This window comes from Leuciscus leuciscus, assembly GCF_965113295.1.
Source record: "Leuciscus leuciscus genome assembly, chromosome: 7".
NCBI classification, from domain to species: Eukaryota; Metazoa; Chordata; class Actinopteri; order Cypriniformes; family Leuciscidae; genus Leuciscus; species Leuciscus leuciscus.
In genome coordinates this window covers 34,145,345-34,159,292 of record NC_138731.1, presented here as the reverse complement: position 1 = coordinate 34,159,292, position 13,948 = coordinate 34,145,345, and the positions used below count along the sequence as shown (strand labels likewise).

Below are 13,948 nucleotides of genomic sequence, written 5' to 3'. Positions count from 1 at the left end.
AACAGAATTGATCCACTAGTTGCCTGCTGTGGTTGTTTTAATTCACATCCTTTCTAAAAATATTACAGTTTTTGGTTTAATATATTCTATATAAGACTGACAATGATCTAATTTCATGTTGTTTTATATTTTATTTGTTCATTGTTTATTTTGTTGGATTTTAATTGGACTTGGTCAGAACTGTTTATAAAATAGTTATCTGCATGATGCCTGCTGCCTTTGGGCTCAGTGATGTTGAGTTTAAGTGACATGTTATGTTACATTGTGATGTAGGCTAATGGTGTTTTCTGTAAGGGACTAAAGAACAAAGAATTTTTATCAGCTGAAGGCAGAATTCAAATGTTTTTATTAAGTTAGACATTATAACAAAAAAGTCCATCTTTAAAGATAATCAGTCTGAAGGGTGCAGAAACACAGGGGTGGTTTATGTTTTAGTGTTGGTAAAATGTCCCACATTGTCCCACAAACTTATAATCGTCCCACATTTGGTTTGTTTGATGGTGGTCACCCTAGACCTCCCCCACCAAGAAGACAGAAAACATATTCAACATCTGATGCTGCATTTATTGAACAAAACTTGTTTTGGAGGTATGAAAGTAAATTTTTTCATGAGATGTATTTTTGTCATACTGTCCTGAAATTTTGTATGAATTAATCAAAACTTAGTTTGAAATTTTGTTTTGTTGACTTCTAAGTGACATGGTTAGCATGTGTCAAAGTCAGTGTGTCTAGCAGGCATATGATGATCTGTCATGGCTGATAGGGTTGGGGACGGTTGCAACAAGTTATAAATTGCATGTTTAATAAAAGTTTGTTGCATTGCAAATTGTTCAATTCTTCCTGTCTGGCACTGAAATATGGAGAGATTGAATAGCATCTGTAACTCCTGCACTGAATCTATGTAGGCCTATGTTCTACACATAAACCAACAAAACTCAATAACTTTTATTTGATAAATATGACTAAATAAATAAATAATAGGCTACAATAATATTATTGTATAAATAAATAATACTATAATATAATAGTAGGCCTAAAACAGTTTATATTATCAGAATTCTATGCTCATTGAGACAAAAAACTAAAGTTAATTAGTGAAATTTAAGGTATTTTTAACATGTTGCAACCGTCCATTTATTATCATAAATGATAATATATGACCATATTTTAAGTCTATTTTGCTGGGTGTGGTACAAGCAAGTAAATGCAAGTAAAAAAAGACAATTAAACAAGACAGAATTGACAAGAATGTCAATAGTTAATGATTGCACCAGAAGATAAATGAATCACAATTTATCTTGGGCTGAAAAGTATTGACCTAGAAGTCCTCTTGTGAACAAGGGGAATTGTTTTTTGTTTTTGTTTTAAATAATGTTTATGTATGCCTATTGTGATCCCTGATGCCTGTGTGAACATATATAAATATATAAAGTTACATAATGAAGACTTCACTTTGTGTTCACACACAGTTCCATTGCAGACTATGGAGGCCCCCTGTTAGTTAGGTAGACATTGGTCAGAGTTGCAGGTCCCCTCTTGGCATGTTTAAAAAAGAAGTTATATGATGAAAAAATATCTGAAAATAACATTTTGTATGTCAATTTTGTTTCTTCAAAATGACCAGAAACACTGGTCCCCTCTTGGCCAGTGTAGAGTGACAGTCTCCTGTTAGTAATTTGGTGTGTGTGTGTGTGTGTGTGCGTGAGAGAGAGAGAGAGAGAGAGAGAGAGAGAGAGAGAGAGAGAGAGAGAGAGAGAGAGAGAGAGAGAGAGAGAGAGAGAGAGAGAGAGAGAGAGAGAGAGAGAGAGAGAGAGAGAGAGAGAGAGAGAGAGAGAAGCCAAATCAACCCGGTAACACCACTGCAGAATAACAAAAAAGCAAGAGTGGTTTAACATTCCAGTGGGTTCTAAATGAATGAAAAACTGAGAGAAAATACAGGCACATCCTGTTCGTTAATTCTGAATGAAAAAGTTTAGGGCTACTGCTGTGAATCCATGGCAACATGATTCTATTCTTCTGGGTTACTAGGCTCTTAGCCATCTTGAAAGGACCGTTCAGTGAGCAAGTAAAAAAAAAAAGACATTTTAGTAAAAACTATATAACAAGCAACCTAAACCTAGGCACTATGTTGATGTTTCTTGATACATTTAAATATATTTATTTATAAATACGAATACGTTTAGAAGTGTAATTCATATAAATTAATTAGGCTGAAATATGCAGTGCATACCTGCAAAAATATCATTTGCAACCGGCACAAAAACATTGTTGGCACATTTGGTGTATATTAAAGTAATAAGCCCTAAGAAACCGTGTTTTACAGTGAATTTATAACAGCTAAGGGGCGTTGTTAAAACCCCCTTAACTGTTATAAATTCACTGTAAAACACGGCTTCACAGGGCTTATTGCTTTTATAAAATGGTTATTCCATATTTGTAGCAAGGTTTCATAAAATAAAACAAAGCAAATAATATGTAATTATATTAATACAAATATTATTCTTCTGCCAAATGTAGTTCCTCAGAAACAGTTGCGCTTCGCAAGCAGAATGGTTGCCAAGCAACACAGACGTAGCAACATACGAAGAGTTCAGATGCAAAAGCCTCTAAATGCCATCTGAAATTTTCTCATAGAATGATCATTTTTATCAAGTTCGTATATTTAAATTCAATATTTTCACTTAAATGGCAATAAAGATTACCTATTAATTGTCATTTAAGTGAAATTACTGAACTTAAATATACGAGCTTGATAAAAATGATCATTCTATGAGAAAATTTCAAATGGCATTTAGAGGCTTTTGCATCTGAACTCTTCATACACACTCAGTGGCGCAGCGATACTGTATGTTTTCGGGAATTTGAAAACAACTTCAAACACGGCTCAACAAATCAGAATCAAGGACCAGAATGAACCGTTTTATAAATCCATAATGACCATAAGTCCTTCTATGCCAACAAGATAATTACAAAATTAAATACAAAAATCTTACTATCACCTATACAAGACAAGAAGTTATTGAACGAGACCACATCTTTAGTGAAGTCGACACAGTTTATTCAAATTGCACAATTAAAAACTTTTCCAAGTCTATCTTAAGCATGGCATGTAGTGTCAGCAGAATCTCAGTACTACAGTTGTTCTATATAAAAATATTTTTAAATGTACAGGTTAATTTCAGAGCAGAAAAACTACTCTTACGCCACAAAGATAACTCACTAAAGTTGTGCTAACATGATGGTCTAGTAGTATGTCTCTCTTTCCATCCAACCTGCAAAGAAATAAAACAAATACTTTTTTTATTTCCACAGTTGGAAAATAGAAAATGATACGATTGACAATCTACAATACAGTGCAATTGGTTAGAACAAGGGTGCAGATTACCTCCAGGGTTCCTTCTAAGGATAAGCTTTCTGATTTCATCATAAATAAAGATGAGAAGAGAGTATGGGAAGGCACAGAACCACCAACTGAGCCTGTATATAGAGCGCAGAACATAAACCAAAGAAGCAAGCAAGAAATAACTGTATATTTGTTTTATACAAATACATTTTAGCCTACTTGAGTGGGTACATCCTGAGAGCCACATCCATGCCAGGGCAGTAAGACAAGAACGCCGCTAGTGCTGTTTCCTCAAACAATCCAAAGATCAGGATTTTGTTCCTGTAGTTGTAGGCCAAAAATGTGGTAAATAGACAATAAATGAATGAAAATCTCCTCAAGAATGTGGCTTATGCTCATTCAGAGCTCATTTGTTCACCCAGACTCACTTCATTCCCTGCTGGAAGACAGAATTCCGTCTGGTCTTGCAGATAATCAGATCGGCCCACTGCACAATCACAATGCTGGCGAAGAATGCTGTGTGGCAAGTGAACTCCACAATCTTTCTCTGTTCATATGTCTGAGAAAACATAACATTGTGTTGGTAAAATACTAATCTAAAAGTACTGCTTAAGAAGACTTCATGAAATTCAACAAGTTGTATATAGCCCCCAAACCCAAATTTTAGGGGCTCGGCGAGGAGTCGAGGATCGAGGAGTGAGGAGGCTTCCAGAGGCGCTATGAGCGAGGATGCACAGGTGTATCCTATGCGGAAGTGTTTTATCGACTAAACGTGACGCACAGTATCAATTCTCCTCCCCCTTACATAAGTCACAATAATTTTAATTTATACTTTACCTTTGCAGTTTATATAAACCATATATCTCACATATTTCAACAGGGTATCTTGCTTTATTATTATTTATTATAAATTTCTTAAATAACCAAACTTCAATAACAGATCCTTTGAGCGCTGCTGATGACGCAGTGAAGTGACGCTCAAGTGATCAAGTATTCCAATGTATAAAAAAAGCTTTCATTCGTTTCCTCCGCCCTCCTTTTCTTTCCTTGCAGCCTTCCCTCGTGTCCTACAGGGGGTGGAGCTGAGACGTGAGGAAAGGAAGCGAGGAAAGGTAACGAGTTTTCCCGTCAGTCTAATTAGTCATCTCCTTCACCTGTGTCCTGTTAATTATCTAATTTAGTTCCATTTGTTTGCTCTGTGTATTTATACCCTGTGTTCTCCCTCAGTCTTCATCTGTTCTTGTTAATGTTTAGTGTGGTTTTCTCCTGGTTCCTGAGTTTTGTTATTAAAGATCATTATTATCATCTTCGTGCTATTTCCACTACCGTGTGACGTAACACTTTCTTTAATTTTTTTTTCCAAAAAGTCACAACATTTTTACAGTAGTATATACATTATATACAGCCTTACTGTTGTGGGAAAATAGAGCAATACTGTTGACACAAAACACAGACATTTATCCAATTAAATGCTCTCTAGAATGACAATGTTTCTCCCCCTAACTAGCATGTAGCAAATCATGGTTCACAACTGTAACATAATTCATAATACCTACCCACTGTTGCCCGTAGCTGTCCTCCAGGTCATTTAGATATTTGTCATCCCAACCTACACGAATTCCTAGTAGTCTTGATGGTAGAAAGCCATTTTCGGCAAGAATGACAAAGTATGCAAAAAATCCAGCCAGAGCCTGAATCATACCTGTAGAACCAGACAAGATCTTGCATTAAATTCTTGTTTTAATTGTAAAGCAATATTGACGTGATCTAAGGATTTTAAATGGTAGCATGTTAGTCAGCAAAAACTTGGAATGGGATTCTCAACATGCTAACAAAATGCTAACCATTTAGACGACTAGAACAAAACCACAACATGGCCACCTACCTATCTGTCCATATGCAATGCTAATAAGTCTTTCATTAACCAACTTGTCTGTTTTAGGGTTTCTGGGTTGTCTCTTCATGATATCACTCTCAGCAGCCTCATATGCCAGAGAAATAGCAGGGACCTTGAAAACAAAACAAAAAATAATAATTAACTGTCATCTTTTAGTAGAAAGACCAAATGCAAGTGTGAAAAAGAAAATAACCCAGTGTGTTCTGCACTGACCATGTCTGTTCCCAGGTCAATACACAGAATGGTAACAGTTCCTAGAGGTAAGGGAATGTTGGCGATAATGAAGAACAGGAAGGGTGTGATCTCAGGGATGTTACTGGTCAGGGTGTAAGCAATGGACTTCTTCAAGTTGTCAAAGATCAGACGCCCTAGTGTGGAGAGAAAAAATTAATAGAAGAGCCCACAACATTGAGAAGATATGAATAAAGGTCTGCCGTACCTTCTTCTACGCCTGTGACGATTGAGGCAAAGTTGTCATCTAGCAGGATCATGTCAGCAGCCTGTTTGGACACATCTGAGCCCGCAATGCCCATAGCAACACCAATATCAGCCTTCTTCAGTGCAGGAGAATCATTCACACCATCCCCTGTTACAGCCACAATGGCTCCCTTTGGAACAGAAATTATGTTTTAACATTAACTCAAAATTGCAATTTGCTTACTATTTTCTAAGGGGTGAATGGAAAACTTGTATTTGTATATTAGGATAAATTAGAAAAATGTTAAGATATCAGTTAAGTATGCTTAACCCCAAAGTTGATATTAATACTGTTTTGTTTATTTTTCATTCTGCTTTACAAAGTTTCTCCTCGATCCTTCCACCATCTTTTATCTTTTTAGGCAATATTCTTTGTAAAGATGCTTAACAATGTTTAGCAAAAAATAAAAAAGATTATACAAAATAATGGTTTAATTATCTTCAGGTATGTATATCAAATATTAATATTACTATTAAAATAAAACATTTAAATTATAATAGTTTGCAAAAGTAAATTTAGAAAAAGAAAAAAAATGCTTTGGCATCATTAAAGTAACAATATAAAACCCAACCATTTAATTTTGCAAACAACTTATTTTCACTACCAAATAATGCAATTAATTAATATGCTGATTTGGTGTTCAAGAAACATTTATTACTATTAGCAATGTTGAAAAGAGTTGTGATGCTTAATATTTTTGTGGAAACTTTTTTTCGGGATTAAATAAAAATATTAATTTCTTAAAAAAAAAAAAAATCTTACTGACAAAAAATTGTAAATGCACATAATACTTAGTTGCCTTTTTATTTTGAAAAGGGGGTCCCTCACCAAATTTTGGGGTCTATGGAATCAACTGTTCTAAACAAAATGTCTAATTGAAGTATAAAGGTCCAAAACCCATTGTTAAGGTATATTCAGAAGTTCAGTCAGTACCTGTCGCTGACACCCCTCAACAATAATCAGTTTCTGCTGTGGTGACGTTCTGGCGAACACAATTTCTGTGTGGTACTTCAGAATATCATCTAGCTGTTCAGCCGTGAGGTCCTTCAGGTCTCCGCCATGAACCACACAGGCCTTTGCATCTCTGAAAAAAGACATTCACTGAGTTTTGAGATTTATGTCAAGGCAAGTTACAGTAACATTTATTGTAAAACTAACACACTGTGATACCTGGGGTTGACCTCATTGACAGGTATATTCAAGCGAGCTGCAATGTCTTCCACCGTCTCATTTCCCTCCGAAATAATCCCAACACCCTTTGCTATGGCTTTTGCAGTGATTGGATGGTCACCGGTTACCATGATAACCTAATAGTTCAGAAATATTTGTGTAAACTATAATTATGTAATAAATTCAGGCACATGTGCTGGACTCGCATCTCTGCTTTACCTTGATTCCTGCACTTCTGCATTTGCCTACAGCATCAGGTACAGCAGCACGTGGAGGGTCAATCATTGACATGAGACCCACAAAGCACAGATTCTCAGTAGGGAAATTCACATCCTCAGCATCAAACTGGAAACCTTCTGGAAACTGATCATCAGGGAGGAAGAAATGACAGAAGCCTGTTGGAGAAGAACGTGAATGATCAGTCCACAATTTGCTCAGGCGAACTCTCAACCTTTATTTGAAGAAGCAGGGTTTTTTTTCTCTTTTACCCAAAACTCTTTCTCCAAGGCCCCCAAGCTCCAGATAAGCATTCTGAAAGGATTCTTTCATTTCATCATCCAAATGCTGTTCCTTCCCTTGGATCAATATAGTAGCACAGCGTTCCAAGATTCTCTCTGGGGCTCCTTTCATGACCAGCAAGTGTTTAGACTCTGCGCCACCAGTTGGGTTCTTGTGCACCGACAGCTACCAAAGCAAGCATCCGATCATTTCAAATGAGATGTATTTTATTAATAGTATGTGAAAATTCGGGCTGTCGTTTGAACATTTTTATTTAGTGTGATTACTTAAGAAAAAAAACACACAAAAGAATGTTCCTACCATGGTTGAAGTAACAGCTTCATGTTTTTGTAAATTCACAATTCAACACAGACCCAATTAATTATTCATTATTATTTTATAATTTTTAATAATATTGTATTTATTAAAAATATATTCTTTATTTATTTTCATTCCAAATAAAAATCCGTATTGTTTTTGCAATATTTAGAGAGATGTAAGATCCTAAATCCAGTACCTGATATTTGTTTGTAGAGTTGAAAGGGATTTCCGCCGCTTTGTTGTACTTTTCTCTCATTTCTTTCACTGATCCACAGCAAAGCTCAATGCATTTCAGCAGAGCAGATTCAGACGCATCCCCAGCAACATCTCTCTAAACATTTAAACACACAAGTGAGATATTTCATTTAAAATCTTACAGTTTCCACAATGAAGAGGTGACATACATATATCTATCACATCAAATACAAACCTATCTATCCATCACATCAAAAACAAACCTTCAGAATTGGCACATTGGTCTGTTCGGCCAGGAACACAGCCCTGTTGCAGAGCCCAGCAACACGTGCCAATGAGGCCCAGGTGGCCGAGCTGCGGTCAAAAGAGGTCCCGCTCTGATTCTCTGTGGTGTCAGCCTCATGGATCTGGTTATCAAACCACATGTGAGCTACAGTCATGCGATTCTGCGTTAATGTGCCAGTTTTATCGGAACAGATGGTTGAGGTTGAGCCCAGGGTTTCAACGGCCTCAAGGTTCTTAACCAAACAGTTTTTCTTAGCCATACGTTTAGCTGTGAGGGTGAGACAAACCTAAAGAACGAGAAACAGAGAGTAGGTGCCATGCAAATATAAGGGCCTAACCTTCAAACAAAGTAAGTTTGAATGAACTTACTGTGACTGTAGCAAGAAGACCTTCAGGCACATTGGCCACAATGATGCCAATAAGAAAGATAACAGCCTCCAACCAGGAGTAACCAAGAACAAGAGACAGAACAAAGAAAGAGACACCCAGGAAAACAGCCACGCCTGTGATGATGTGGATGAAGTGTTCGATCTCAATGGAGATGGGGGTGCGCCCAACCTCTAGGCCAGACGCAAGTGTTGCAATTCGGCCCATTACAGTACGGTCTCCGGTGCTGATGACGACGCCACGTGCAGTACCTAAAACAAATGAGAAGCAGAGGACACCAAAGTATCAGGCTTGTATTTTAAAAAATAATTAATAAATTAAAACATTTTGAATTCCTATTAAGCAAAAACACATTCAATTGTTCAAAAGTGACAGTAAAGACATTTATAATGTTACAAAAATGTCTATTTCAAATAAATGCTGTTCTTTTGAGCATTTCATTCATCAAAGGATCCTGAATAAAGTGTCATGGTTTCCTAAAAATATTAAGCAGCACAACTATTTTCAACATTTACAATAATAATAATTTAAAAAATATTATATTGAGTGCCAAATCAGCATTTTAGAATGATTTCTGAAGGATCATGTGACACTGAAGACTGGAGTAATGGCTGCTGAAAGTTACATTTTAAAATATATTAAACCTTTTAAACAATTTTTAAAACTATAATAATGTATTATATATATATATATAACTGTATATATATAAATGATCTATAACTGTAATAATATTTCACAATATTTCTGTTTTTACTGTATATTTGATCAAAACTGTAAATGCAGCCTTGGTGAGCATATTACTTCTTTTTGCAAAAAATCTTACAACCCCAAACTTTTTAACAGTAGTGTATGTAAAATAAATCATACTTACATATGATACAATTTAAATATGTGATACTGCTATATTACAACAGTTCAATAAACAAGAAGTTAATATTATGTGAATTATATTTTAGACACAATATCGCCAGCTACTTTGTCTATTTTTGCTTCGACAAAAAAAGTAGTTCCAAATAAAACCACAGGAGAATTAACCACTGGTGTTCCTGAATCACAGTTGTTAAACTAATCGAATCAGGAAAGAAAATGTTTCAATGACTCATCATAAAGACAGTCACTTTTTCACCACCTAATGATATAATGAGTAATAATAAAAGTAAAGTGTATGACTTTATTTACAATGAAATCTTAACAATTATGAAAATAGAAGTGAAACACTTTACTGAACATCTGTAGTGAATGAGAATATAAAATACCTTCTACACAATTGGTGGAGAAGAAAGCAATATTCCTGGTCTCTAGAGGATTATCATTTGAGAAATCCGGGGACCGTGTCTGAGGCTCTGATTCTCCAGTCAGAGAGGAGTTATCCACCTTAAAACATCCAATTTAAAAGATATGCTTACATAATGCCACTGCCACAGAAAGGAAAAATGAAGTTCACACAACACTGATCAGGTAAAGTAAGAAATACAGGCTCATAATAACCTTGCAGCCATGTGAGCCCACGATTCTCAGGTCAGCAGGGATCCTGTCACCACCTTTTACTTCCACCAGATCACCAACCACCACTTCTTCAGCGTTAATTTGCTTCTTCTCACCATCACGGACAACCAACGCTTGCTAGAAAAGAAAAAAAGTTTATAATCTGAACAAAAAACACACAAGAAGACAAAACTACAATGCATTTAATCTTGTAGATTTGTTTATTAGGTTTAAAGACAAAAATGGTCAATTGAATGGCAATAAAATTAGGACTAAAATTAGGAAGAAATATGTACCTGGGGAACCAAATTCTTGAAAGAGTCCATAATTTTTGAGCTCTTAGCATCTTGATAGTACGAGAAACATCCGGTGATGATCACCACAGCTGATAACACAACTCCCAAATAAAGCTGCATTGCACAAAGAGATAGACACGATTAGATATAATACATCCAGGAAAGGAATAGGGATGCACCAATATAAAAATTTGTCTGATACCGATAACCAATAATAACTGATATATTGGCCGATAAATATAAATCCAAATTTTTATATAGCTTTTGAGAGCCTGATTACAAAAACAAAAGTCTCAAGTAAAGCCATGTCCCAAGCACACAATTATGTTCTCATTATAATTTTATGTAGCTTAAATGACAGACCTGCCCTCCACATGTTGCACATTTAACAGTATTTTCCTTTTTTGAAGTGATTCCAATCATATTTCAAGCAATTTAAAAGCATCATGGCAAACAGAACGCATCTGAAGTGTCTCAGCTGTAGGAAATAATCTTTTATTTATCGACTTTAATATATAGACTAAATGTTCTGATCAGGCCAATAACAATAACATTAAAAATTAACATATATTGGCCGATACCGATATGTTGGTCGGTATATCGTGCAACCCTTTAAAGGAACACACATATTTTTCAGCATTGCCTCTCACATTGTCATTGGCAGGCTCATCCTCCATTGCTGCCTGAATGCCATATGCAAGAAAGCATAGAACGGCACCGGTCCACAACAGCATGGAGAAACCTCCAAACATCTGCTTACAGAACTTCACCCATTCTGGGGTAGTTGGAGGTGGAGTGAGGGCATTAGGTCCATCACGGATCAGAATCTCTGCCGCACGGGCGGTTGTAAGACCCTGATGAAGTCACAGAGAAGACAATGTTAGTTATTGTTCACTAGTGATTTATTAAGAGTAATTTTATAAAAGAGAGAATAACACTTGGAAGACTTACTCTGCTCAAGTCTGTACCATATTTACGGTGGAGCTCTTCCAAAGTCAGTTTGTGATCATCCTGAAATAAATATAATTCCAAGATTTTTCAGTCTATTTCAGAAAAATGATCAGAGTGTATTATACTGAAACAAAACTTGAAGTAAAGACTTACCAAATTCACTTCCTTTTTCAGCTCATCCATATCACTCTCCTTCTTCTTGATTTTGTTCTTTTTCTTCCCTCCTTGCTCTGACGTTGCCGCCAGCTCATATTGGTCCCGTCCATCCTGAAATAGATGTTTGAAACATTAAAAAATAACTTTAGGAGTTCTTGGCAGTGACAATTGTTTACTGAGTTAGGTTATAATTCACCCAAGGAATAAATGAAATAAAACGAAATGAAATGACTATCTTTCTTCAGTGGAGCACAAAAAGAGATATTGTGAAGACTGTGCTGGTTGCTCTTTTTCATGCAATTACTTCATGCATGCTTTCTTCAAGCTTCTAAAAAGGATTCACACCATAAAAGTGGTTTGTACGATTGTGTGCTATATTCCAGTTGCCAGAAGTCATACAATATATTTAGGTGAGAAACAGACTGCCATTTACACTGTTTTTCACTGATAATATTCTCCTCCAATAGAATGTTAACTCGACCAGGAAGTTAGCTGCGACCAGATCATTGCATCAGTGAATTGCAATTGAGAACCAAATCAGACTGCTTCTTGTAATTGGACCAACAGATACACTGGAAAGATCTGGCTCAAAAGAATGATTTGTATGGCTTCAGAAAACTTGGAAAGTGGTTGGACAGACTACTTTTGAGACATTTTGGTGCTTTTACATCCTTTTTGAAGCTTGGGCGATTTAGGTCTCGTTCATTTTAACTGTGTCAAAAAGAGGATAGAAAACAGTCTTCAAATGTTCTCTTGAGTTCTGCGGACGTCACATAAGTTTAGAACAACATGAAGGTTGATGAAAATAACAACAGAATTAAACATTTTTGGTCAACTATACCTTTATTAAAAAGAAAATGAAGCAGTCTATAATGCAAACTAATAAATACATGTTTTTCCATTATTATTTATTATATCATATCTCAAGTGGTGAAGATGAGGGCAAGCCCAACTCTCTGATTACTAAAACACATTCAACTTACTGCCAACCTCCCGATTTCTCAAGGGTCTTTGATGTATATCGAAGGGATCAGCTTTCTCTGGACATGATCTAATACATGGAACAAACAAGTCTAAAAATGTTCTGTGGCACAGAGCCAGTCTCAACTAGGGACATCGAAGCAACTATGTCACCTTGGCCTCTATCCAATGAAAATAAATGAGCAGAAGCAACAAAGCCTTTTCCCTCAGTACATTTCCTCTCCAAAAGAGAACATGAGTAGGCAACGGTGGGAGTATCATTAGTTAATCTCAGAATATGTGTGAGGGTCACACATTCACAGATAAACACTAGCACAAGACTTGTACTCATGTTTTATTTAGCTGTGTCCAGTCAACCAAAGTTCACTGCAATTGTTGCTTCAGGCAATAATGTTATGCCACCTTCAAGGTGACAAACAGAGGAGTGTGACAGGAGCAACTGTTTGTGAGAATAAAACATGTTTCATCAGTTGCAATCAATCCCACTTAACACCCAATCAAACACATTTGTTTGGTTGTACAGTGAGAGAACCTATGAGTCTACACTATGAAAATAGGTGCAGCACATCATGAGGCAAGCAGCTACATGTTGACATCTTTTTTCTATTCTTATTAAAAAGGATTAGAATGTTTTGAGGTAATTCTGGTGTACTGACCTAGATAAAGCACACCATGTTCTTAATGGGAGGAGAGAAAACTCCACTCAGAAACAACAGCCTGTGACTGTGAGACTAGTTTTAGGAAGTGCGTACGAACACGTGCAACTATTACATTGCGCAAGAACAATTACAATACATTTGAACAGTCGAAGCACAGTTTTAAATCATGATTCCTCACTGAGTATGCTAATATGGCCGGAAAAAGCGATGAATAGTAATACTTCATGCACTCCACAGGTCATACTACAGCCTACTACACTCCCACAAACTGAAATATACAATGCAGTCATAGAATAAGAAACAATAAACCACTCCACAACCCAACAAAATACATAATGACTACACAGAATCTGACATTTTTATTCCATTAAGTTTTCATTATCTAGTAGCCTATATTCACCAGCAAACTTAAGATATTTAATATAATACTTTTTTTTCTGAAAAGAACTGTCATAAAAGCATCTTGACCTCCATTAATCTAAATATCAAATATGCTTAAAATGAAACGCGTATTATTATTATTATTAAAACATATTTTACTTACCCCAAGTCCCATTTTCGCTTGTGAACGGAGACTGCGCTACTTTATGTTCACTTTCTAATGTCTGGAGCAGAGCATCAGATCAGCAGCGCCTCTGCTGCAACTCAACTCATATGCGAGTCTCGATAACAAGTCTGTGTAAAAACTGAACAACCAATAGGAAGAGAGCAAACTCTGTGTGTACCCCGTGTGTGTGTGTGTGTGTGTGTGTGTGTGTGTGTGTGTGTGTGTGTGTGTGTGTGTGTGTGTGTGTGTGTGTGTGTGTGTGTGTGTGTGTGTGTGTGTGTGTGTGTGTGTGTGTGTGT

At 36.2% G+C, this 13,948-nt stretch overlaps 1 protein-coding gene across 1 annotated transcript; it reads right to left on the bottom strand.

The window, feature by feature from the left end:
• Positions 1-3,036: 3,036 nt before the first annotated feature.
• On the bottom strand, positions 3,037-13,796 carry atp1a1b (ATPase Na+/K+ transporting subunit alpha 1b). Its single transcript, XM_082175229.1, has 22 exons — positions 13,647-13,796; positions 11,460-11,573; positions 11,307-11,366; positions 11,006-11,209; positions 10,356-10,469; positions 10,063-10,197; positions 9,831-9,948; positions 8,557-8,825; positions 8,166-8,474; positions 7,904-8,038; positions 7,377-7,572; positions 7,108-7,283; positions 6,889-7,025; positions 6,652-6,802; positions 5,680-5,848; positions 5,454-5,608; positions 5,229-5,352; positions 4,900-5,045; positions 3,772-3,902; positions 3,563-3,664; positions 3,386-3,477; positions 3,037-3,272 (listed from the first exon to the last, which is right to left on the bottom strand). Exons 1-22 carry the CDS (start codon positions 13,656-13,658, stop codon positions 3,244-3,246), a joined length of 3,078 nt encoding a protein of 1,025 aa, XP_082031355.1. The 5' UTR covers positions 13,659-13,796; the 3' UTR covers positions 3,037-3,243.
• Between the last annotated feature and the right edge of the window lie 152 nt (positions 13,797-13,948).

Bases quoted from the DNA above. Each gene is read 5' to 3' on its own strand.
- atp1a1b (XM_082175229.1), bottom strand. The intron at 5,609-5,679 runs GTACGGCAGACC...TCTCCACACTAG, and splicing joins CGTCACAGGCGTAGAAGAAG to GGCGTCTGATCTTTGACAAC. The intron at 5,353-5,453 runs GTCAGTGCAGAA...TTTGTTTTCAAG, and splicing joins TTGACCTGGGAACAGACATG to GTCCCTGCTATTTCTCTGGC.